The sequence below is a fragment of the Micropterus dolomieu genome, linkage group LG21 (assembly GCF_021292245.1).
Source record: "Micropterus dolomieu isolate WLL.071019.BEF.003 ecotype Adirondacks linkage group LG21, ASM2129224v1, whole genome shotgun sequence".
NCBI lineage: Eukaryota > Metazoa > Chordata > Actinopteri > Centrarchiformes > Centrarchidae > Micropterus > Micropterus dolomieu.
Window position 1 is genome coordinate 14,287,829 of NC_060170.1, and position 27,228 is coordinate 14,315,056.

At 41.2% G+C, this 27,228-nt stretch overlaps 1 protein-coding gene across 2 annotated transcripts; it reads left to right on the forward strand.

Moving 5' to 3' along the window:
• Window positions 1–1,696: 1,696 nt before the first annotated feature.
• gak (cyclin G associated kinase) lies at window positions 1,697–27,190 on the forward strand. Of its 2 annotated transcripts, XM_046033860.1 has the most exons (30): window positions 1,697–2,048; window positions 5,905–5,966; window positions 6,861–6,920; window positions 7,497–7,611; window positions 8,131–8,273; window positions 8,464–8,589; window positions 10,592–10,681; window positions 10,966–11,101; window positions 11,622–11,734; window positions 13,700–13,778; window positions 14,906–15,023; window positions 16,363–16,371; window positions 17,558–17,607; window positions 17,847–17,995; window positions 18,221–18,343; window positions 18,520–18,653; window positions 18,819–19,013; window positions 19,123–19,240; window positions 19,381–19,460; window positions 19,617–19,810; window positions 20,027–20,185; window positions 20,386–20,549; window positions 20,706–20,967; window positions 21,069–21,263; window positions 22,262–22,402; window positions 22,528–22,614; window positions 22,777–23,034; window positions 23,428–23,576; window positions 24,273–24,449; window positions 24,621–27,190. In XM_046033860.1, the coding sequence occupies exons 1-30, from the start codon at window positions 1,907–1,909 to the stop codon at window positions 24,720–24,722; spliced, it is 3,930 nt and encodes a 1,309-aa protein (XP_045889816.1). In that variant the 5' UTR covers window positions 1,697–1,906; the 3' UTR covers window positions 24,723–27,190. The 2 variants fall into 2 exon arrangements, with proteins under 2 accessions (XP_045889816.1, XP_045889817.1); XM_046033861.1 differs by lacking the exon at window positions 16,363–16,371.
• Window positions 27,191–27,228: the final 38 nt, after the last annotated feature.

The following is a 27,228-nucleotide window of genomic DNA, read 5'->3' on the forward strand; positions in this document are numbered from 1 at the left end:
ACCCCGCCCCAAGGAAGAACAGCAGAAAGCCGTGCCGGGAAGCTCCCTGCTCCCTGAGCGATAACGCGGGAGAACCAGGCCAACGGTCCCCCAGCCCAGCCAGAGGCATCCCTCCCTACAGTGCAGGCAGTGACAGCAGCCCCCGAGGCCGATCTCATCCCCGGACAGGGGCCCAGCAGTCAAGCACCCCCAAGGAGGAGCACCAAAACCTACCCCGACAACACCGGCCATGCGCCCCAGAGACTCCCGAATGCCCCCACCGTGAGAGAGCTGACAGGGGGAAGCAGCGGGAGCCTCACCTCTGCCGAAGAGGGCCAGGCGAGGAGAGGAGACAACGGGCCCCCAGGCCCAGGGACACACCACCCGCCCAGAAATGAGCAAAGGCCACAAGCCCGAGTCCCCAGAACCCTAGGTCAAGGGCGGGCCCCCACGCCAGGGGAGCCCCGACCCCCCCCAGCCCACCCCAGATCAGGCAAGGCCGTCACCAACCCCACAGCACCCTCGACGCCCGGGGCTCCGGGGGTCGGACACGAGGCCAATGAGAATCTCCCCCACTCCTTCAACCCCTCTGCCTGCCTCTGTAAATGTATTGTTTTGTGTTGGATGCATGTCATGGATTGTGAAGTGTTGTATGGTGGAGTAAAGATAAGGTGTGTGGTAACTAAGGTGCAAATTGGAGGGTAGTTGTGACACAGGCACCCCACAACTGTCAGGTAGTGGAGCCTCCCATCGTGTCCCTCCCATCCCCCAAGCCCTCTGTGTCTAATGTGTAATTAAAATTGAGGGGCAGGCAGTGAGGGAGGAAGAAGTGCGAGGCTGCAATAAAGCAGCCCCACCCCCCAAACGCCCTGCAGGCTGCCCGCCCCCCAGGGTCCTAAGGGTGTATGTTGTGAGACATGACCAAAGGGGGAAAGGTGAAGGAGGTCATAGGGAGGCTAGAAGACCAGATTCCTGACTGGCCCCATCATTCATTCAGTCTAATAGTTAACAAATATTATGGGCCACTTTTGGGAAATTTTCACCAAAGGCAGCACTGGCCGATCAAGGTGTGAGCCTAATGTGAGGCCCTGATATGATAAAACAGACGTGGTCCACTTTAGGTAAATGTTTGTACTGGCTATTAAGCGAGTATTAAGTAAACTTCTCTCCTTTACCAATGTGGTCAGTAAAGAATGTTGTTGAAAACAACAAATACCACAAACTGTCATTTGATCTACAGGCGCTTCCATGACCCTCATCAAAGCAACATTTCTTTTTCAGCGTTCTGAATTGCTTTAATGTCAATGCCTAACATATACTATATTTGTTCAGGATCTTTTGTGCCTAAATGTATTTCATGGTAGGCCCATTTCTTGGCTTTTCTGCTTTTTAGGACAAGTAGCTACTTTGTTGCGTTATTTTACTAACATTTCGACATTCACCTAACTGAATAACCGTGAGTAACATATAGGCTCCATGAGCTGTCATTATACAGCTAATAACAACGTTTACTGATTGGCTGGTCACGGTCAATGCGGATATAAAAACAACTCTTTTTCTCTTTTTTTTCATAATTTGTTCATACAGTTAAGCCAAACAGATTTTACTGCGTTGGGTTGGTTTGAACGTCTAGCGTCCTTTCTTTTTTGTTTGTTTCGTTTTTTTTTTTCTACGTCACATGACTGAATCGTGTCCTGACGTCATCACCCTTCACGGAAGTCGGCACTGGCGATGGTGGCGGCCTCGTCAGCCTAGCAGCAGGAAGAGGATGTTTGCGTCCGGTGAAATAATAATATCACTTGATTATAAGCCTTTATAACAGAGTAAACCGCCGTAGAGGTTTTCTGCTGAGCCAGCTGGGATTCAGACAGCGCATTCCCTCACCTGGAGCCGGCCGCTGTGGGTCTGAAGCAGGGCGCTGGGTAAAATGTCCCTGTTCCAGTCGGCACTGGATTTCCTAGCCGGGCCCGGCACGTCCGGAGCGGCCAGCCGGGACCAGAATGATTTCGTCGGGCAAGTCGTTGAGCTCGGTGACATGAAACTGAGGATCAAGAGGGTGATCGCGGAAGGTGAGATGGTGTAATTACAACGACTAGAAGTGCTGATGGCGTCTAGCGCGGCTCTGGCATGCTAGCTAGCTGGACAAGCTAACAGGCTAGTATTAGTGTCAGTCAGGACTTCTAACGTAGTCAATGACAATAGCTTTAGCAACTGCAGAGCTATGAGTCACCGAGAAAACACCAATTGATAATTTGGTTTCGTGTGTCTAAGCAGTAAATACATTTCCAGGTTGTGATGTGTGAAGGTGATGCAAAGACAACTTTAACTTTTATCCAGCCTTGTACGTTTCCATCTATTCTTGTTGAGCTCTAACGTTAAGTCACAGGGAGATACAACGCAGAGCTGCATTTTCCATGTCCACCAACTCCCAACCCATAGTTAGCTACACACCTCAAACCTTATCATCTTCCTTGGCAGCAAGACATGTTTGACTGAAGAGAAAGTTTATAATAGAGAGGGTAGGAAGGTGTGCCGTGGTAGAATGAAAATATAAGTGATGGCAGTGGTGTTTCCAAACCTCCTACTTGACCAGGGAAAGTTAAGGGCTCATTTTTACCTACATAAACAGACATGTCAAGTGTCTGCAGAGCTGGATTCTGTCTTGTGACATCAAGGGAGAGATTGGTTGAGTGCCAGTACCCCTTCCTCCCTGAACCCTGCGTGTTTCTGACTAGGGCTGCAAAAGAAACAAATGGAAAACTAAAGATGTGTTGATTAAATGTTTTTAATTTGGTCCTTGGAAGGTCAGCAGCAGGAAAGCTGTGTTTATGTCTGCCTGACGAATTGGACGTTTGCTTAGTTTGCCAGTTAATTGCCATCTCAAACAAAATAGGATTTGTAGTCATTATTTCTGATATTTTGGTTTCTTTAGCAAGCTAAACACGTATTATCTTATGTATAAGATAATACCATTTGGTTAGTCCCCTATTCACATGCTGCAAACTTAAAGGAGACACTATTTCTGCAATATTGGTTTATAGTAATGTGTCTGAGGTTGAATCCGAATTAGCAGCCTGTTTTGTTTGTATGCAACACATTTGGGTACAGGACATGTGTAAACCCACAGATCTGGCTTGTTCACTGTGGCTGTGAACAAGGATTCGTGCCCTCATTGCAATTAAGTGTCAATGTTGCTATACTGTCTTACTCGTCATAGTGGCCAGTAAAGCAGATGCCGGTAAATGTTTAATGTGTAGTGTAGTCTATTAAAAGATAATAGTGTTTCCGTCTGCAGTTTTGATTCGTTAAGCCCAAAATAAGTACTTCATCGTCCACTGTCAGCATAGTTTTCGGCATGGTCAGGGCAGTAGGTCAGAGTTTAACTCATCTGTGGTGTGGCTTTAGTGGTTCAGCAAGCTAACTTGAGCCACTTTTTAGTATGTCATGTATTATCATGAAATTGCTACAAAAAACATCGAAGTGACAGGAAAAAGAATATTAATTGTAACTTAATATTATTTATTTGTGGTTTAGAACTATTCTAAGAACAACTTGGGCATTGTTCTGCTTTAGTTGGTGCAAAAACTGATAAAAACCAAATGGATATGGAAGAAGTTGGCAAGTTTCTTAGGTCTTATTGTCAGCAATGCTAGCAATGTCCACTTTACTTGGAGATTGCATAATGACTATGACTAATTCTAACAGATTGTTTTGTCGCAACAACTGTTTTTCTTTGTAATTCAGAGTACCCACCACCATGTCCACTTTTTGCAACCCTCTGACTCATTCTGAGGCATTTATTCCCAAATACATTTTAAATGTGTATGTCGGAAACAAAGTCCTTCTTGTAGCTGGAGGATTTTTTGAAATTTATATTTCATTCTTAAGTCTTCTAAATGCCAGAAAATAGTATAAAATGCCCATTGCATAAAATTATTCAACTTCAAATGATATTACAAAGAGTAATGCTCACAATTGAGAAGTAGGCACAATTTAATGGTTAATTATTTGCTTGATAAATGACAATTAAATTGATTATTTAAAAAAACAACTAACTGTTTCAACACTAATTTCACCTTTCATTAACCATATAATCACGGGGTTGTGATCCCACATCCACTTAAAATCAAAGCAGATGGTAAAACTCAAGATCGTTTTACACTAAAACTTTGGTTACACTAAGCCTTTTCAAACTCCCATCCTGTTGTTTGAAAGTTGTCTTTGTTGTTGTTTCCTCACAGAGATCTTTGGTGAGAGAATACAATGGATGGCTGTAACCAGGTGGTTCCATTTTTTTATAGGGCCATGACTGGTTAGTCTGTCTTCTGTACCAGCCACTTAGGCAGATAGGCAATGACCATTCAAGGTTTGATCCACTTTAAAGGATCTATTTGGGTAGCCACATAATGCAGTTGGGTAAATTTAAGAAACCGCTCTGCTGAGTTGCAGATGAAACAAAAAGTCACCACACAAGTGGTGGTTGTCATCGTGGTAGGATTGAGCTCAGTTTCACAACTACATACCCTGTCTTCTTCAGGTTAGTGAGGCAGAGATTAATATCTTCACATTAACTAAACAGGTTTTTAGGAACAGTGAGGCTCGGCTTGCCTTTCCTTTCTTTTGGCATTTATACTCCTCCGAGCAGGTGAGGTCTCTATATTCAGAGCTAGAGTGGTTACTCTGTGATTCTTTCCCTTTTTATTCCTGTAATTATTTAACACAACCACAAAGATTGTACCCTTGCAAGATTTCATAAGTTTGGGATGGAGTAGGATTTTTAGCCCCATTTTGAGTATTTTTCTCGAAATGGATTGGTAATTGGAGCAAAGGAAATGGAGCCTTTCAGCTTTCAGACACTCCCTTTGCCAGCACAAAACAGAAGGAAGACAAGTGATCCCCACAGGGAAGGGTGTACATTCTCAAAGCAAAGTTACTGGAATTGGACAATAAATTATGTACTGGTTCAATAGCTGGCTGTTACGCATTAAGTGTTTACAGTACGGATAAGTATGTGTAGATGTTTGTCATGGACTCACAAATGTAATAAAACTTGTGTTCTTTCATACTGGCATATGACATGCAAGTGTGTGACCATCAGATTAAGTGAGGATCTTTATTGTCCACAAATGTGGAAACTTGTCTTTGGCTGACTAGTATGCTGGTTTGAATCCCAGACAAAGTTTTACAAACAGGAATGGCAAAGTAAAAGCCACTGTACACCCCTGGGCAATCCTCCCTTTGTAAATAAAGCTTTAAAGATTTGAATCTTGAGCATGCTCATTCAGGTTTTCACAAAGAAAAGCAAGACCGGTAGTTGATTTACTCATCACTATGGTAACCCCCCCCGCGGCCTTGTTTGGACTATGGCTTGCTAAAAACATTATGTATATTCAGCAAGAGTTTAGTACTTGTCCAAAGGTTGGAGAAGTGAGCTCGTGACAGAAAGGTTACTTGTGTTGTTCTTGAGCAAGGCACTTAACCTCCAATGTGGCTACTCTGTGGCCAACAGATAAGACTGTGCATACTTGGCAGCTTCCACCTCATGTGTAAAGCAGGACATTGCTGGTGGTTTTAATGCTTCTGCTCTCTACAGTGTATTCATAAGGTAATGGATGTATGGTGTGGTGGTATTTCCACCTTTAAAAATGGGGAAACCTACCCCAATATTGCATATGTTCCCTTTATTTGTTATATTTGACCTTAATTATGATGTCACATGGCTGTGACTTACGTAAAGAGAAGAGAAGCAGAACAAATCAGATATAGAAATTTGACATTAATCCAAGACAGTAGCTGCATTAGACTATATTACACAATTTCTGCAAGACATTGAACATCTGAGATCAATGATTATGTATCATTTTAAAAGCTAGATGTAATAACGCAATGTAAATGACAGCCTGGTTGCTCTGTCTTTTTTCACAGGTGGATTTGCCTTTGTGTATGAAGCCCAGGACATGAGCAGTGGTAAAGACTATGCCCTCAAGGTAAGATAAAGTACCCTCTGCTTGTTACATGTATAGCCACTCTTACACTCTTGTTTTAGCCGTACCACTCAATATTGCACAGTCATTCATTAATTCACTCATTTGTTAGTAGGCATGTCTATAAATGATGCACATAATCAGGAACATTAGCTCTGTCTGCATTGATTGTGCATTGTGCTGGGCTAACTGCATATTAGGAAACTGTTATAGGAAAGTTGAATGTAACAATGATGGCAGCTGCTCCTGCTGCTTTGTTGTTGATCATTTTGGAAACATTCCATTTTATTAGAAAACGACAAGGCTCGAAGAATTATGGCACAGGTTTGGCTATGTGGACAACATCTGCGCCATACTTATATACATACTATAATTCTGTCCATGTTGTGTCCGTACTGCTGAGCTATGCAGGGTTAAGATTCTGTGAGGGTTTTTTTGTGCAAAGTTAGGCAAATTAACTGTTTATACTTATGTGTATAATAACACACAAATGACCGAGAAAAAGGTAAAGCAAGCTCCTACACAATAGCTGTTTTGATAAAAATGGAAATGGTTGAGGAAAAATTTGCTAAATATTGGCCGTGGTGTTTGTGTTGTGCTTGCTTGTGGACATCCATCTTGCTCTGGGTCTGGATCCAGACTGAATTGTGAAAGTGGCCATTGAACTTGTCAGTCAGCATAATCAGCAGGAGGAGTTAACGTGATAATCTTTTATCCTGTTTTGCTTGGCATCGAAATCAGTTTTCCCATGCTCAAAGCAAATACTGTGTATAGGCAGTATTATTGAAGGAATTTGTTAACGAAGTACTCTCGGGTGTGTCTCATATAAAGATGAGGTGTCAGCTGATCGCAGAACAGCAACAAACCAACGGGTCTGTGTGTTTGCTTCTGTTTCAGAGGCTGCTGTCCAACGAAGAAGAGAAGAACAAGGAAATCATACAGGAAGTCTGCTTCATGGTATCCTTTATCATTTCCACAACGTCATAAAAAGGCACTTGTTTTTTTCTTCTTTCAACATTTCTGTTTTAGCACACAGCGGAGGGAGACATGTGACCAAGGCAGGTTGAGCTCTAATCCATGTCTAACCCACCACATAATGTGCGCAATACAGGAACTAATTTATATTTACAGTGCTTAACTTTATAATAGCATTGTGCTTTCACAAACAGACTGGTGTGTATTATGTGGTTCTGTCTTTAGAAGCTTGTCACTTGTGAATCTTCTCTAAATCGCTCTGGTGTGTTTCCTGTGTGAGAAGAAGTGAAGAGCAGGGCAGAAATTGAATAATTCTGAAGGGGTTTCATTCACGTATTTGTTATTCAGTGGTTGGAGTAGGATTAAGATCAAATCACAGATGCATTTCAGAGTTTCTGGGGAGGATTTATTTTACAGTTTTTATCAATGAGATAACTCAGTAGAGGGAACCAACAGTTAAAAATGATTCTGAGAGATTCTGAAGTTACTGTCTTGAGGCCGGGCTTGACGCCACAGTAGTGGTTATACTGTATGTTCCTTGACCTGCTTGCTCTACAGAAAAAGCTGTCAGGTCATCCCAACATGGTTCAGTTCTGCTCTGCTGCCTCCATCAGCAAGGAGGAGTCTGACACTGGACAGGCCGAGTTCCTGATCCTCACTGAGTTGTGTAAAGGTAAATGCACGCATTCCCACACACAGAGACACTTTTTCTCTACTTCTTTCATTCTTTACTTCTTTATTGCTAAATCAGTAATTACTCATTCATCAAGCTAAATTTCAGTAAATGTGAGTGGTCAGAACCATTTCCTAGTAACTTTAACTGAAAGCCACTCATGATGAAACGGTTTCCTGTCTGCGGCTTTTCTACTTCCTGCTCTACTTCCTTTCTCTTCAGTCTGACTGTTTGATTACAACAGACTGATTTCATTCAGTTTTTTTCAGCTTTGTAAGCAAAAAAAATATATATCTCAACACTCATTAAACATTTATTTGATGTGCGTAAAGCCCCTTTTCATTATTGAATTAACTATTATTATTGCATGATACAAAACTTTTATCTGCAGTGTCTCACATTTTCTCAAATTCAGATAATTTAAAGTCAACAGAAAAAAATCTGGGTAGTGGGAGGTGTCACTTTCACTTGGGTGACTGCTGGGTTTTCATTCATCTGTTTGTACGTCTTCTGCATCAGGTCAACTGGTGGACTTTATAAAGCGGGTAGAGCAGAGGGCTCCTATGTCATGTGACACCGTGCTGAAAATCTTCTACCAGACATGCCGCGGCGTGCAGCACATGCACAAACAGAAACCTCCAATCATACACAGAGACCTCAAGGTTTGTCAGTCTTTGGTAGTTGGATGAGTGAATCATGAAGTATCTATAATATGCAGTAAAACAGAACCCATCCATATGACAGCATTTTGTTGTTACAATAAAGACAACAATACATTTCAATTACTAATTAGACCTTATTAAATGTGTATTGATTGACATGCTCACTCTCTACTTACTCAATGTGTTGCAGATTGAGAACCTCTTGATTAGTAACCAGGGCACCATCAAGCTGTGTGACTTTGGCAGCGCCACCACAGTGTCACATTACCCTGACTACAGCTGGTCGGCACAGAAGAGGTCCATGGTGGAGGATGAGGTACAAACACACACACGGGCACTTAAACTGCAGTTGATCTTAATCCATTGAGCCTTATAATGTTTTCTTTTAAGTTTTTTTTCTACTTTACAACAATCTTGAAATAATCTATGTAATACAGTTTTTATCGTGCATAGACTAAGGGCGGGTTCACAACTATAGGTTCGGTGAGGATGGTACATTGTTTGGATATTCCAACTGGTCCGCTTGTTCACAAAGGCAAAACTCAAACAGTCTAGAAATTGTAAACAAAAGCCATGTGGTTGAAATGGCGTTCTGTTATTGGTCTTTCAGTCAGCTGGTTAAAACAACCCAAATCCCTTCAACACTTACGTACAGTACTTTTAGGTACGGTTGACAGTTTTTTTTTTTGTTTGTTTGTTTTTTTTTTTAACTTCCATACGACACCGCTCATCAGTTGACTGGAATCAGTTTTCCTTTGTTTTATTGCTGAATACCGTAGTCATCTTATACACCTTCTGTAGTAACTGAGATTCATTCTCTTTAGCCCAAATATTCAGGAAGCTTTTCACTTCATTGTGAGTCCAGGTTTGTCCACAACTAGGCTGCTCTAGATTTTGGTAGCACACTAGTTCACCAGTCACCAAAACAGCATGAGAAAATGTTTCTTAACCAGTGAAATGACAACTTCCTGTTATTGGTTCGATTGGTGTTCACACCAGAAAAGGACCGCTCCATAGCTCACTTGACAGCGGTCAGAGACCACCTTTTTGAGGCGGACAAGCACTCCCACGCGCATGCACAAAGACAGCAACAGTGAGATTGCTTCGCTCTCAAATGTCTGAGAATAGTCGTTGTAATATATGCAATATCCTTACGTGTGTTACCTTTTCCAGATTTTTGGCCCCAAACCATTACTTAGACTAATTTAACCTAGCTATTTAGCCTGGCTCGTGGCTGGTAAGATATAGCTAGACCCACCTAAAACATCAAAACAAAGGAAAATATAAGATAAGAATATTTACTTGCATAAACTATTCGACTTTTTATAATTTAATGAAAATTTGATAATCATGTCCCAGCCCTACTAACTGTCTCCATTATATTTCACTCATGATATTTTCAGTTTATTCAACATTTCACACCACACAAACATTTTATTTGAGGCACTAATGGTTTTACTTTGTCAAAGAAAATAACAGCCAGATTTCTTTAAATACATTATATCCTTTAATTTCACTATGAATATCAATTCTAAAATTGAGAGGGGGAAAAAACACATTCAGAAGTCACAGAGGATCTGTAGCAATACTGTCGTCATGGTGTTGGACAGGAACCAGAAACCCTTGAGTGAATTAACAGCTAGAGGTCCAGGAAGCACTGATCAGGTTAATGATATTTACACCATAACTACACAGTCACACACAAGGAGCTTTGCCACAGATGACCTCAGTATGCAGAAGCCCAGAGATCCTGGCCTCTGACTGAAATTATCTGCGTCTCCATCCAGGCGCCTGTGTTCAGTCTAATAGAGCAAAAGATATGCTTGAGGGAAAAGCTTTTTATCATGGAACATCTGAGGAGGTTTTTAGTTTATTTTAATCATTTGTTTCTGAAAGCGTGCTTAGCTCTATGTGGGGGTACCATTAGTTTAGTTTTATAAACTTTTCTCAGGAAAATAGTCAATGGCGCTGAGATTTACCAACATCTGACTATAGCTGTAGACTTGGTTCTGGTTTTATCTGCTGCATAATTAGACATACAAGTGAATGTTTTCTTCCATGTGTGCAATACTTTTAACAGCAGTTCTTTGCTTTTATATTTACTAGTGTTTAGTTTATCCTTATGGACATGAATGAACTAATGTGAGGATGAATGAATGAATGTGTGTTTTGGCACCTCACAGGTGTAGCACTTTTGTTGTTTTGGTTTTTATCGATACAGTGACAATAAAGGTTATTCTGATTCTGATCACCCCACAGTGGTCCAGCAGCTGCATTTGTGTGTTTTATTTAGTTTGCTGTTTCTTGTTTGTGCGTAGATCACAAGGAACACCACTCCAGCATACCGAACGCCAGAGATGATCGATCTCTACTCCAACTTCCCCATCAACGACAAACAGGACATCTGGGTCAGAGCTTTTACTTTTATTTATTTTTTGTCCTCCAATTTCATGGCTAGAAAATGTTTGGTTTTTTTAGGTCTGGGAAAATACAGTATGACTACGACAGAAACAGCTTGTTGAAAATAATTATTTAGGGTCATTAGTTGGCACTTTCTCCGTTACTTGTTTAGACACAGCAGGTTGTCTTCCGACAGTGTTTTGTGTCTCTTGTTGTAACTGTTTCATGATATTTCATGAAAAAGGTGGCTTGAGAGTTTATTGTTATTTATGTTCTCCACGCTCCCTTGCAGGCCCTAGGATGCATCCTCTACCTGTTGTGTTTTAAGCAGCACCCATTCGAGGAGGGGGCCAAGCTGCAAATCGTCAATGGAAAATACTCAATCCCCCAGAACGATGTCAAGTACACTGTGTATCACGAGCTCATACGTACGTACCTTTATTGTGTCTGATAGTTTGTGCCTATCTGTGCATTTATTCATCCATCCCTCTATTTCCCTCTAGTCTTTTTGACTCCAAGTCACAGTTATCGCCACTAGTCAAATGTCCTGTCACCTTCACCAGCCAGAAATATGTTTAGGATTTCACCTGTAAACATAATGTTCATATTGACACGGTACAGAGAAATGCCATGACAAGCTGAATACTGGCAGCGCTGTTGGTACGTTGTTACATCCCGTCTAATTAGGTTAAATATGACGCCACCTTGTGGACAATATAAATCAGTCCATTTCCTGCAAACGGTGGCACAAAATGTAAATTAACCTCAAAAGCATATACACATTTAAAATTATTTGGTAAATTATAGCATTATTTTCTTGATAATGATTTGCTTCCTTTACGTGTCTCCATATTTTGTCATTCTCCTCATCTTTAACTACCTCTTTAGATTTTTAACATTTCCTTCTTTTTTCACTGCAACCCCCCTCCTCCTCCTCCTGCTGTCCAGGTTCCATGTTGAAGGTGAACCCAGAAGAGCGTCTGTCTATTACAGAGTTGGTCAACCAGCTCCAGGAGGTAGCAGCAGCACGGAACGTCAACCCCAAGTCTCCCATTACAGAGGTAGGTGTATGGCAAATCCTATGGCACTAGATTTAAGAAGCGACACCACAGTGAGACTTCTCCAAATCATCTTCACCATCAAGCAGTTATGCTGTCTGTGGCACGTATACCTTTACCGTGCTTTTTCTGTTTTTGTTGCTATTTTTCAAGCCCTTATCTTGAAGAGAAACATGGTAGATTTTCAAAAATGATCACCACTGAAATGGAGCAAAATTTTGTCTGTGGCTGATAAATTAGTCCGTTCTTCCAGCCAAGAGAGAAGGGAAAATGCATTTGAAGGTGTCTTACCACCACAAAGACCTTGTTGTGTGGCTTGTGAATTTTACACAGTCTAAAGTGGTGTTTGCATCAGGTAACAGTTTTGAGTAGGTGACAACTTTCGCATTATGGATGTTTTAAGTAAACATGTTAATTGGCTGAGACACAGGGGCACATCCTCAGTGTCCGCTTTAAGAGGCTATTGACAGGCAGACCACACAGCTTCTTCCGCTGTGTGTGTGTGTGTGTGTGTGTGTGTGTGTGTGTGTGTGTGTGTGAACGTGCACACATACTCAAATTGCTGATGTTGTTACACTTGCTCAGCCTCGCATACATCCAGCGCACACACTCAGCGGCAGGCTCAAAGGGGTCTGTATTCTCTTTCCCAGGCTCCTCTCTTTCCAGCTGGCATGGGCCTAATGGGTCCAAAGAGACGGAGAAACATAGAGGTGGAAAATGGGTGAAACTGAAATGAAAAACAAGCATGAAGTTATACCAACACTGAAGTGGAGAAACAATTTTCCGGGGTGCATGGTGATTGTAAACTACCACCCACAGTGGTTAAGTCAGATTAAAGATTTTAGCCAAGGTTTTCGAATTGAAAAGCATTTTAACAGATCATGGAAGATCATGACCAACTAAGCAGCCACAGCCTCTTATGATTCTTACCTCAAATCCACAAATCCGGGTACTTATCACCAAATCCTCAGCCACAGTTGTAAATTAATAGAATGTAAAGCTGATTTCAATGTCAAAAATGTCCAGCTTTACAGTTCCTAAAGTTACTTCTTTCTTCCAATAACTTTCCAGTGTGCCAGCGTATTCTGAATTATATTTCTAATACAATATAAAGTATGAATATTTTAAAAATCTTTTTTGGAAATCACTCACGGGTTATCCTTGTAGTAAAATTTTTCCTATGCTGTAGTACTGCAGATCTTTCCATCTTATTTTAAGATTATGCCATTGCTCAGAACGAATTTGTAAACTGAAGAGTTCTTCTGTATCCCAACCAATTTCTTACCAAACTGAATCCTGGTAAGGCTGGTAAATGTGTGCAGAGTGAAGGCAGAATTGGCGATTGCTGATCTGATTAGGATTAAGAAGGGGTTTCTCTGCTGGACATAAGGAGAGTATAATCCTTCTTCTCCTCCTCCCTCTGCCACTTCTCAGCACAGACATATGGAGAGGCAGACTGTGAGATAGAGCAGAGAGGAGAAAACTTACGAAGGAAGGGAGCAGAGATTGAAGTGAAATACTGAGAGGGTAGACATCCCGGTCGGGAAGCGATATGCAGAGGCTGTCTGGCTTCTTTAACGCAGACCCAAACTCCCTAGCTCTCATCTGAAAATGGTTTCATCTTGAAACAAACACTTTTTGAAATTCTTTGGAGCTGGCAATTGTAAATTAAGCGACATAGACCTGTTGCTTAACTCGCTGCTTGTTACTTACTCGGATGTAATTTTGTATTTTAAAATGTTTTTAAAGATGACATTTCAATAATTTTTAAGGACGATCTTTGTTTTTCTGATAATTTCTTTCCTTTTCTGCTGCTGCTCCTCGTTCATATCTGTTTTGAAGATCTCAAGCAAAATCTTATCTCCTGGCTTTTGTAAACTTAGTTCTCATTTTCTTGACTTACCTGTTACAATGTTGAGTCCGTACTACTGTTGGCGTCCAGTGTATGACGGCTATGAATGTCTGCAGCTGCTGGAGCAGAACGGAGGGTTTGGCAACAACGGAGCCCAGCCGCCCATGCAGATCCACAACGTCCCCAACAATGCAGGTACACGATTGTTTGGATGGCAATATTATTCTTTCTTGGGGTTTTGGGGCAGTGTTTGTTAGAGAGGTTGTGGGTTTCTGTATGTTTTCTTTATTGTGTTTCTTTATAGTTCACAGAGGATTAGTGCTGTGTCATTCTGAAGTGAAGTGAACAAATCATTGATTGGCTGCTGGACAACCGGAAACCCCATAAAGGACCCCTAGCATAATAGATGCATGTTATTACTTATAAAAAGACAACCACGCACACGCATACACACACACACTCGCGCGCATGCAGGCTGTGTACTGTCTATTAAGAGGATTTCTCAGCCATCTGTTGAAAGGCAATATGTTTGCGCTTCCACTTGATGAGTGGCTCCAGTCCTCCTGTCAATTCACCATCAGACCTGGGCATAAAATGATGCTGAATCAGTCTGAGGCATCTGCCTGTTGTATCTTGTCATCAAGCAGCTTCACCACAGCCGAAAGCAACTGATTTTATCCAGTGCATTGACCTCATAGTCAAACAATCAATCTCCTTCCACCCTATTTGATGAACAACTTCTTAATGGCATTAAGCGTTTGTGAGTGCGGTAGTGTTTATCTTGGGTGCCTGCACGTTGCTGCTAAAAGGGAATGTGCCATTTTTGATACCCACATCTACAGTTATATAGAACAAACTACTTCACTTTCAGCGCAACATTTCTTTCATTTATTGTAGATTTGTGAACAGATGGTGTCTAATGTGTTTGGGTCTATTTATTAGATAATTATTTGAACTTTACATTTATTCATTTAGCTGACGCTTTTATCCAAAGCGACTTACAATTGCTATACATGTCAGAGGTCGCACGCCTCTGGAGCAACTAGGGGTTAAGTATCTTGCTCAGGGTCCCAGTGGGGGATTGAACCCGGGTCTCTCACATCAAAGGCATAGTCTTATCCATTGCACCATCGCCACCCCCCTTTGAAATATTACAAATCTTTCAGGTTGTTCCAAGTTTGCGTGAATATTTTTGTTGTCATTGAGGGTTAAACCATGAGCCTAGTTTCTCTATGTAAATCCTATGTTGGTGCTTAAGCTATGACAAAGTCTGCAACAGCATCATACTTAGTATTCTCTTTCTTCCTCCTCGATGCTTACAGGCATGTACGATCCTGATCAGTCGGGCAGTGGCCTCTTGGATATATTAAGGGGAGGAACTGAGCGCTTCCTGACCAACATAAAGGACACTTCCTCTAAGGTTATCCAGTCAGTAGCCAGGTAAGATGCTCCAACCTTGTTACCACTTGTTACCATAATTATTGTTGTGGTATTAATTCACATTCCATTTTTTTAGTCACACACTTTTCAGTTAATCTTTATTGTCACTACAGATCAGTTTGCACTGATTGTGCTTGCTTCATATAACCTGACAGCCAATTTCTTCCTCACTTGGCATAACATGGAGATGCTTTGCTGAAATGATCTCATGATTCCCATAATGTTTATATTTGTTAATCTCTGGAGTTGGACTGAACATTCAGATAACCTTTTCACATTTTGCAATAGCTACCATAACTTCACATATGCCTATGTATTACTTATTGAACCTAGTCAATTCTTCCACCGTGTTTGCTTTGGTTATTATTTATTCCAGTTTTGATGATCTGCGAACTGTAGAATCTAAAGCTAGGGTAGGTCTTTTATTTCAGAAGCATTTTTCCACATCCCGGCAGCAATGAGTAAATCAAATGCTCTGATGCAAAAATGAAAAAAAAATCAGCAGGACTGGCTGTTGCAGGACTGTAACAAGCGTGGCCAATCATTTCATTCGGTCTGGCGGCTCTGCCCGTGTACTCACTGTGTATGAAAATGTGTTTTGGGGGAGTGTCTTTGAAGAGAGGCCTGAAAGGAGGGGGTGGGATTGTTTCATTTGGATACTTTCAAAATCTAGCTGTCTCTTGCTAGTTTCTCCAACATTACCTACCCTAGCTTTATGTTCACTGTACTGAAAGAATGCAGTGGCCCTGTAAGGACTTTTTAATACCAAATGTCTTCTAAACAATGCTGTTTGTCAATTGTCCTTCGTCATGTTTCATCACAGTTGCGTCAACCTGAAGTAAATGTAGATGATTGAACAGCTGCAAATTGTTTTTGTAACCATTCGTACTCATACCTGCCCTGATCCCAGATTTACTTTTTTAAAAGGAACATTTTGCTGCTTGGCTGTCTGAAATGTAGTTTTCCACTCTGATGGCCAAATTTGAAGTTATCTATAAAGTCAATGGATGGTAAGAGTAATCTAGTCTGCTGCACTTTGCTGCAGCAATCAGTGACACTGCAGAAATCACTGACAGTGATTGTTGATGACTATGACTGGTTATAGACAGGTGTGCTGTGTTTTTTTTGTTTTTTTGTTTTTTTTTTTCACCCTTTTTATACATATCAGTCGCAAAGTGTTCCTTTTAATAGCCATTGCATCCATATCTGTTAAAGTTTGATGTTTCATTAAGATATTCTATCATCGGTTTGTTTCATTTGTTTGGTCGTTTTGTTTATTTTTGTTGTTTCTTTTCTCTGTCCCAATCCCTCATGGTCCCACTATGTGTCCATCACCTAGCAACCCAAGGTAAATATGGGTCGGTGAAGTGTGTCAACTCATGCGTTGCTCTGTGTGCTCCTGTAGTTTGTGTTTGACTTAGAGGTAGAGAAACCCTAATAAGCCTTTTCTGCTGTGCTGTGTCCATAATCACAGCTTGCTGATCCTAACATCACATGTTCAGTAATTCAAATGTATGAATGTCGAGCGTGATGTGAATGGACAGATGAGCATCAATTTGAGGGTGAATGGAAGGGTCAAATGATAAGAATGACAAAATAAGTAAAACATATTCTCTATGCATGATACAGGAAGTGATTAGGCCAGTAAATAACGAGTTTAAAAATTAAAATCAAACATTCAAATTTGAGCTTGTGGTGATGGTCTTTAAGTTTAAATATCAGAAAGCAGTGAAAATGTTGACCGTTATGAGACAATCATATCATTTGAATGCATAGTTAATGTTGTTATCATAATTTCTTTTTAATTCATTGTTTAAAAATTAGTTGAGCTACTATCTTTCCACATGCCCCGAGCAACCCCTGGGTTGGGAATCACTGGCTTATATGAATGACTGATTGAATGAGAATTGAATGAAGGTCTGGCACTTAAAAGGTTAAAATAGGGCTCCAGTGCTTACTAAAATCACCATTTCAGCAATATTTGTGTCTTAACCAGCATCACATGTCTGTCCTGACACCAAACAGATAGAATAGAGTGTCATCAGCATAGATAGATTAATGTCTTTGCTTTGCCTGCGGTTTGTTTGTGTTTACTACATTATAGCATTCAGCAGGAAACACTGCATTATTTTTGCTGTTGTCATTGTTCTGACATGATTTCTTTTCCTATAAAATGTCCATCAGTGAACTGCCAGCAATTGGCAGTAATGAGCACAATGTCATGCAGCAACAAGCATCTGCCTGAGCTACATTACAGACTCAGAGGAAAGATGAACAGATTTTTTTAATAGTCTATTTTATGGGACAACCTCCATCTAAACTAGTTTAAATTCAGTATTGTGTGATTATCGACCTATCCATGCAACATTTTCATATTAGCATATCATAATACAAAGCTTTTCTTGTTTCTGAACCAGGTTGCGTTACCAGAGTGTTATTAATGGCTATATTTGTGCAGTGCTGTTTTTTTCCCCTCTCTATCATGTTGTATTACCAACTCGCATTTATAAGTGCACTTGTAATTTCTCTCACAGCTATGCCAAAGGGGACCTGGACATTTCATACATCACATCCAGAATAGCAGGTAGCCATGCCCTCCATAAAACTTACTTAAGCATTTTTTAACCTTCTGTTACCTCATAATATACTGCATAAAAGTCATTATTCAATACTACATGATTCAAGTAATTCCTTTTAGATTTGGCAAGTAAAAGTGATGTGACATCATAATATTAGTTATTGTTAAGCATTTCGAGATAGAGAAAGAGATAAACATTTGATTTAATGGTTACACATGTTTTGTGTGTGTGTGTGTGTGTGTAGTCATGTCCTTCCCAGCAGAGGGGGTGGAGTCCGCTATAAAGAACAACATTGAGGACGTGCGTCTGTTCCTGGATTCACGTCATGCTGGCCACTATGCTGTCTACAACCTCTCCAAACGATCATACAGGCCTTCTCGATTCCACAACAGGGTACGAAGTGTGTGTGTTTGGGTGTGGGACATTACCAGACTCCCCTGTCTCAATGCGGGTCACAAGTTAACTCTCAACAGTCAATTTGTATCTGTAATACATACGTTTGATAGCCACAGTAGTTTGCTATTGTTAAACTAGGACTGGGGTTATAGTTTCACTTTTGTGCAGCTATACGAGATTCTTGTTGTATTCAGGTTTGTGTGTGTCTGTGTATGTGTGTAGGTTTCAGAGTGTAACTGGCAGGTACGTCGAGCCCCCAACCTCCGCAGTCTCTACAGTGTGTGTAAGAACATGCATCTATGGCTCAAACAAGACCAGAGGAACATCTGTATAGTGCACTGTCTGGTATGTAGCCTCTTGCCACCTACTAGAAGAATGTTGACTTGGGATTTCATGAACGCTGGGGTGGGGTCAGGGGATAAGATTGTGTCAACTGTGAAATAATAAAGGAGGAGAGCAATTGGGAGGAAAGTCACACTTGCAATATCTGTAATTGTTACCATCACCTTTCCTCTCTGCAGGACGGCAGGGCAGCATCAGCTGTGGCAGTTTGTTCCTTCCTTTGTTTCTGTCGCCTTTTCACCACAGCTGAAGCTGCTGTCTACATGTTCTCAATGAAACGTTGCCCACCCGGGATAGCACCCTCACACAAGAGGTATAAAAACACACACACAAATTGTGAAGTGTGGAAAAGGGGGATGGTTTTTGGTTAATCTTGGTTGGAATTTTGTCATATCTGCATTTGATTCTACAATCGGGTAATAGATCCTTAACACCAAATAATTTATTTTGGTTTTTATTTTTCATTTTCTTGCTGCAGGTATATAGAGTACATGTGTGACATGATGGCAGAGGAGCCCATCATCCCCCACTGCAAGCCCATAATGATTCGCTCCATCGCCATGACACCCGTGCCATTGTTCAACAAGCAGCGCAATGGGTGCCGGCCGTTCTGCGAAGTTTATGTTGGAGACGAGAGAGTCCTCACCACATCGCAGGAGTACGACAGGATGAAGTAAGTTTATACACAAACAAGACTGTCTTTCAGCTTTCCCTAAAGGAGTAAAAACAAATGGTGCTATTTCAATTATTCATTCTTCCTCTCGCTCTTATGCACTTTCCAGGGATTTTAAGATGGAGGATGGGAGAGCGGAGATTCCCCTCAATGTGACAGTCCAAGGAGACGTACTGGTGGTGATCTATCATGCAAGATCTACACTGGGAGGACGTCTACAGGCCAAGGTATACAATTTGCACAAGCTTAAGTGCAACATTCATCAGCTGTTCTGTGTAAAATAAATTTTATAAAAGATGCAAGAAAAATGTTGATGAATATGGACCAAACAAAAGCTCATTTAAAATTGTATACTATTTGGTTTCAGATGGCATCCATGAAGATGTTTCAGATCCAGTTTCACACAGGCTTTGTCCCCAGAAATGCGACCACTGTAAAGTTTGCCAAGTACGTAAGCAATTTTGAGATCATTGTCACTCTAAGCTTCAAAATTCTTATTTCCTGCACAGTAATATCATCTACAACTATATTTCTTTTTAAAATTTTAATTAACTCTCGAAATGTGCTTTCTCCATACCTTCCTCTTTCCCATCTACCTGTCAGATATGACTTGGATGCCTGTGACATCCAGGAGAAGTACCCAGACTTGTTCCAGGTCAATTTGGACATTGAGGTGGAACCCAAGGACAGATCTAGCACTAAGACCCCTCCTTGGGAGGGTTTCCAAACCAAAGGCCTCAATCCTAAAATCCTTTTCTCCTCTCGTGATGAGCAGCAGGAGATCCTCAGCAAATTTGGTAGGTGGCATTACTTTTCAAAAGCCAGGCTGTGGTGTTCAAAGTGTTGGGGTTTGGTTTGATGTGTCCACATCCATCCATCTGTTTCTCAGTTCACTTATTTATCAGACATCTTTTTTCTTTACTGGCCTAAAGCATAGTGGATGCATATTTTTCTACAATTTTTCTTTATTCCCTTGTACATATGAAGTAGAAATTTAACCTTCATCACTACAGGTAAGCCCGAGCTGCCTCGCCAGCCAGGCTCCTCAGCATTTTACTCAGAGTCACCCCAGCCAACTCAGATCCTAGAAAGCTCCAATGCAACGGAACCAGAATCCCCTGGGAGCACTGATAGCAATGCCAACAACTTCTTCCAGACACTGGATTGGGAAGGTACTGTACTTGTGGAAATATTTAGGCATTAAAATTCCTTGGCAAAATCATCTAGATTTAGCTGCGTAAAGTTAGTTAGTATTCTGGTCCTCCTCTCTAAAGAAGAGTGCTTCTCATCTTGTTTCCTGCCTTCCCTGACGGATTCTAAAGTATTATCAAGTGCCTTAAAATTTCCACTGATCGGCTTGTTGTATTTGTAGATGTACGCGGCCCTCAGGATGCCTCAGACAGTCAAGGAGGGGGATCCATGAATGACCTGGATGACCTGAGTGAATCAGAAGGAGAGTCCTATTCTTATTCTGCCCCCAGTGGGGAGCCTTTGTCACGTGACCCCAGCGAACCACTGTTTGATGCTGACTTCCAGGTGGGGAAGATCTTGGATAGCTGATTATATCATATTATACCATCAACTTTTTCATGCACCCTAACAGTTTTATGAAGTAGAGCCTACATGCTCTATTTTCTTCCTCCATCCTTCCATTTATTTCTGTCGTTTCTTGGTGTCCATATCTCCCCTCAGAGCCCTCCTCCTGCAGCCCAGGAATCTCCTGTCAGTGACACAGCTGACCTCTTGGGGTTGAACTCTGATCCCGAACGTCCTGCCATTTCCTCGGCCTCCTCTTCTGCTCCTCATCAAGGAGACCAGGGAATCCTGAAAGGGGCATCCAGCAACAGCGATCTCCTCAATGACCTTTTTGCACCCCCTGCTGGTCAGACAGGAGCAGTGCAGGAAGACTTGTTCTTCAGTGGGCCACCCAGTGGGGCCACACCAGATTCAAAACGTAAGGGGCGAGGCCTTATACGTGCTAATAACATTATTATAAAAAAAACTTTGCCGTTATCCTTAATGCATTTTTTATCCCTTGCTGTGTCTGCATTGCAGCCGTGGGCGATCTGTTTGATCCTTTTGGGATGGGGTCTGGCTCTGGTGTTGGATCCAGTGTGGGTTCATCTCGGCAGGCCTCTGGACCGGACCTATTTGGAGACTTGTTGGGTTCTGATAGTTCAGCCACCAGCGGGTTCAGTTCAGCTCACAGTAACCCCACTCCTCCTTCAAACACAAGCCTCTTCAACCTCAGTAAGTACATCAGCTACTGTAACATCTCTGATGCCCCTGCCACTGTCTTGGAGGCTGTCCTGGCCAACCTCAGTTGGTTGACAGTGGAGGGTCGTAAGCCAATTAAGCTCACCTGGGTGCTTGGGCTGTATAAGTTAGCCCGAATCCTGTCATTCCTATTGCTGCAATCAGTAGCCACTTTCACGCTGCCTTATTTTCCAGGATTATTGCGGCAATATGCCGGCTTGCTGCGCTGTATGAAAGGTACAGAGCCGGAAAGGGGGGGGGGTCAGATTTGTAGATTTGATCCGTCTCTGAGCCAGGAACGTTGGTAGTAACAGATGTCTGTTTAAAAAAAGACACAGTCGGTGTTGTATTACACGTAACAAATTTTTTCCATGCCACTCGTTCCGGAAAGCTGGATCACTGTGTGATAGCACTCGTGGTTGCAGGATTATGCCGGAAACGTTTGTTCAGTATGAATGAGCGAACGTGGCTTATTGGCAGATATTCTTTCAGCATTTATTGTGGGATCTCTGTATGAAAGCGGCTGTTATCACAATAAAACATTTCATATCATTTGATATCAATAATTATCACGATAAATTTCAAATCATTATTTCTTTCAGGTTTAAAGCCTGATTTGTTTTCTCCTGAGTGAAGGTTGAAGAAACCAAACGGTTAATTGTGTTTTTAAACTATTCTTTATGGTCAGAACGTGACAAACAGTGGATCATTTCACAAATCTGAGGTAGAACATTAAAAACTACCATAATAAAATCTTTTTTCAATAAATATGCATGAGTAAAATTAAAATCCTTTTTCTGTCTCTTTCCCGCAACAAAATAAAAATCTTAATAGAAAAATTTGTTTGTTATTCAAATGAATTAAATCAAACATGTTTTGAACATTTATTATATTGTTACGATGGAAAATTATATCGCGATAATTGTCAGTATTGTTTTACTGCCCAGCCCTAGCTAATGGGAACTTAATTGGTGATGTTTGTCTTTTAACAGATAAGCTAGTGAATGATACCCCTAAGATGACATCATCAGCCAGCCAACCAGACCTGCTGGGTGGGTGGGATAGCTGGGCAGCTGGCAACACCACTAACATGAGCACAACCGCCAGCAGCAAACCCAACTATACCAACACTGGTAGGTGGAGGAACATTATGTAGGGGTTTGTGGCTGACTGAAAACTTACTGAACACTATGGATTGTCATCTAGAAAATTGTCAGCCCAAAGAAATCTAACTGGCATATTGTTACCGTGTCTGTAGCTTCTGTTGCGCCATCCATGTCGAAGGCCAAGTCTCAGACCTTTGATCCTTTCGCCGACCTAGGAAACCTGGGCTCCAATTTACCAGGTAAGAGACCTGGTCGATATCAACTTGCCTGTAATGTTGCTACTGCACTGACAGTGAGCAGTGATCCCAAAACGGGAAAACACTCTTAAAAGAGAAACTTCACTTTAATAGAAAATTATAAATGTATCTCAAATAACTATGATTCCTTCATGTTTCTTGCAGGTACATCCGGACCTTCTTTTAGCACAAAGGCTCCTTCCTCCTCTGCTAAGCCTCAAGCCCAGCCCTGGCAATCTGGAAGACCCACTTCAGCCCAGAGCAAACCTTGGATGCCCGGATCAGGTTCTGGCTCCGCACCCAAAGCGTCCTCAGCGTCGTCACAGCCTGCAGGCCCACAGTCCACCAAACCCAACTACAACCTCAACTTCTCTAGTGTCATTGGTGGAAGAGAGGAAAGAGGAGTCCGCGGGCCGGGATTTGGTAAGAGACAATGAATAGATGGGGAAAGAATTTGTTAGGGATCATTTTTTTTGAAAATGAAAAACCTACAAGGACTTTGTGATATTTATGAACAGTTTTGTGTTAATTCTCCATTCTGTATTGTGATGATAACTCTTTTTGGGAATAAAGCCAAACTGGAGAAACTGCTGCGCAAGCATTCACTTTTAAAAGAAAAAAAAGAAAAGAGCTTTAATGCTGTTCTTCTGTCATGCAACTACAGCAAATGACATTATTTCATTCAGTCTTTAAGGGATGTTCTCCAATCTTCCCCATAAAGGCTTCATCTTGTATGATAAATTCTGCTTGCATCTTTTGATTTCCATACAATTTCCATGTCAGACTTCAATTTCTCTGTGCTGTGATGTAACACAGGCCCTAAGCCGAAGGTGAAGGAGGATGATTTTGAGGACCTGCTGTCAACTCAGGGTTTTGCCTCTAAACTTGATAAGAAGGGACCAAGGACCATCGCTGAAATGAGGAGACAGGAGATCACAAAAGACATCGATCCACTTAAATTACAGGTAACAAACTAAATACATAAGTGAACAACATATTACCCACCGAAGAACACGCACACTATTTGAAACAAATTACTGAGTGGATGAAATGAGGATATAATAATATTGCTTTTGACTGGAGGGTCACCGGAAGGGGTGGGGGGAAAAAGTCGATACAGCATAGTATCGCGATATTTTGCAAGGCAATATCGTATCAAGTATCGATCTTTTATTATATAAATTGTACATGAGAAGTTTGTTTTTTGGCACTAATAAAATTGCTTTTTCAGTCCACTAGAAAAAGAATTTTCCTTTGGGGACACAATTTGAAGTTCGGAAAAAGATCAAATATTGCAATATGTTTAAAATCGCAATAATATTGTATCGTGACATAAGTATCGTGTTAATATCGTTTTGTGGGGCCTCTGGTGATTCCCACCCCTAGTCACCGGTTCGATCTTTAGATTTAACAGGATACATTTGGTTGGGAAAAGTGAAAGAGTAGCGTTTGCCTTCCCCACATTACCCCCACTGAGGTGTCCTTGAGCCAAGTCCTTAATCCCCAGTGGTTGTACTGGGCAGCATGTTAATGCGTGTAATTGCCAACATGACATGTTTGGGCAGGTAACACCCACAGCTTTGCCTTACAAAGTAGTGAATGAGTTTTTTCCTTGTATTTTGCTAAAAATTGTAATGGTTTGTTTTATTGTCATGCTGCAGATCTTGGACTGGATCGAAGGGAAGGAGCGAAACATTCGAGCGCTGCTGTCAACTCTGAACACGGTGCTGTGGGAAGGCGAAACCCGCTGGAAGCCTGTGGGCATGGCTGACCTGGTGACACCTGACCAGGTGAAGAAGTACTACAGGAAGGCTGTGCTGATTGTCCATCCAGATAAGGTACAGTAATAACCTGTTGCTTATGCACTTGGCCAGGTCAGAACTAAAAACAAACATCCTCTTGCTGTTAAAAGTATTACTGTAAAAGGTATTTTCAGCATTATTTACAAATATTTCACCTCTCAATTTTACTATTCTTTATTAATTCGCAAATGTATGGTCTCTCTGCAGGCAACAGGCCAGCCCTATGAACATTATGCTAAGATGATCTTCATGGAATTAAATGACGCCTGGTCAGAGTTTGAGAACCAGGGATTCAAATCACTCTTCTAAAACATTAGTCTGGATCCCAGCTAGACCAGACCAGACTGGAATTGACTGGATTTGATTTAGGCTAACCCAGCAAGGGTTAGACTGGGCCAGATTGGACAGGACTGAGCCCACATTGGGCCTTGGGGGTGCAGAGCCTCTGAGAGGTGTCCTCTCTACCATTCCCTTCACTCCCTTGTCATTCTTTACTTTCCTTTGTTTCTGCAGTCAAGGAAATGACCTTTTGCCTCATGTCTGGCTGTAGGGAAGATTTTCTCACTGGTGCATAAACAGCCAGTTAAAAAAAAACATTGTGATGGTTCTTAAACTCACTGCCTACCTGTACGACTGCCTGAGTGGTGCTGCAAACATCGGGAGGGAGGAATGGATGACAATCGCACGACGAAGACAAAAAGGAAAAGAAATCCGATAATACCAGGACTTCTAAAATGACCAAACTGATTATCATGGCAGTGGTATTCTGATAGATGTAATGGGCCTACACTAATAAATTGCTGGTAATTTTTGGCTGTGGCTGGTAAGTTTGCCATTTGTGCCTGGCACTTTTGCAAACAACCAGTCACTTAGCTGACTGGTTAAAAAAAAATGGCAGTGAATGTTTCTGCATGCCAGCCAACATGATAGTTTGAAAAACATCACTTGAAGGAAACGTTTTTAAGCTTAGTTGCCTCAAAAAATATCAATGATCGATAGATGAATCTTAGAACATACCAGCCACAGCAACCAATGGACAAAAAAACCCCTCCTGTTCTGCCTCTAATGCAGAAGCAGGATTAAACTCTCCCAGGATTTCAAAACAATGTAAATCTGTTGCTAATGCTCATTAATATTTTTGGAAGTGCTACTGATGAACCATTTGGGATCAACTCTTGGGTGGGTTTGTTTTTGAGCCATTTCCTCTCCAGAAAGACAAGACTGTCGCCTGCTGAACACTACTAGTGCTGCTTCTACCATTACAGTTACTGCTACAGACACTCTTCAGATCGATGGTAAAAACCTGCATCCTAAACCTCTTAACTTCCTGACAAAGGAGCTGAACTGAACTTGTTTTGGGGCCCCATATAAACCCAAGCGGGCAGTTTTGAAGTGCTCTTTTAATTCCACCCACTCAGGCTATACTGTGTAGCTAACTGCATGCTCTCCCACACCAAACCTCTAAACAACAGGAGGGTAGGTGTGTTTGATTTCAAACCAGGATAGTCCAAACGGAAGAGGGGTGGGGGGCTCTTTTATTGAAGGTGCTCTTCTCCTTGTAGCAGAAATGGAGAAGAGTCTGCCTGCCTCATTATGCGTGTGACAGACTACATGCCTACCATGTTTACACTGTTCATTGCTTTTGAGCATCTCCATCATCACTATCATTATTAACCCCTCTCTTTGTCTCTGTAAGCCACTTCCCTGCCCACAATTTTTTTTTTTGTCTGTGCATAGGAGGAGATCAAAAAGTGAAGGGATCAAAAGAGAAAATCGTGATTTAATCTCGTTGCTCTTGGTTTTACTCTTTCTTGTATTTTTTGGGTTCAGTCTGAGCTTTGAACATTTTTTTGTGGGTTAATCATCACTTCAGTGTAAATATACAAATATTATCCATCAAGTGGCTTTGTTAACATTACAGCCTGGGCAATTGATTTGTTATTGAGGTTCATGATTGACTGTATGAAAGGTTGTGAGTGTGTGCGTCTGTGTGTTTCTTTCTGAGGGAAGATAATAAAACCTTGTTGGACATCATGCTTTTTTGTCTGCAATGAAAATCTTTTCTCTCTTCATTTGATTTTGTTTTAGCCTCTGCCACACTTGCTTTTGTGAATGTTTTGTCTTTTCAAAAATCTTTCCAACTGTTGCTTCTTTTTTTCTCCTTTTATTTTTTTTTTCACATTTTACCTCATGGACCAATCAAATCACCTGTTTTCTTATTTATTATTATGATGTTGGGTTTTTTTTTTTTTTTTGGGAGGGTCGGGGGTTATAATGACATGTATTCATGCATATTAATGGCACAAGTGAAAAACGTCAGATAATATATATAAGTGGAATGTGCTGAGTGCAAGTGGGGACAGGTGGTTGATCACAGTGAGCCTCTTTGCTGCTGTTTTCATTCCAAAGCATCTATTATTAATACGAATGTGCTTTTTACAAATATATATCCTCTCTGTTGTTAAGCGGTATGTGTTTATCAGTTGTGTGTTCAGTCTGTATTTTTGTTGTTACTGTTTTTTGTTCCCCTCTTAAGCCAGAACTGAAGTTGTTGCTTCCGTTATGCATTCCCACACGAGGGGCCAGTAAGCCTAGGTAAGAAAAAAAAAACAAAATGAACTGATGCTTCATATTCCATTTGACAGTATGGTTGTAGTATAAAGAGGAGGTTTTGTGAAACCGCACATAAGCAGTGTTTACTGTACCAAATGACATCATACTAATATGAATGTAGATTTCAGTGCAAAAACAAATAATTAAAAACAACTTTTGATCTGTTTTATTGTTGTTATTTTGAAGATTGACCGTGACTTCA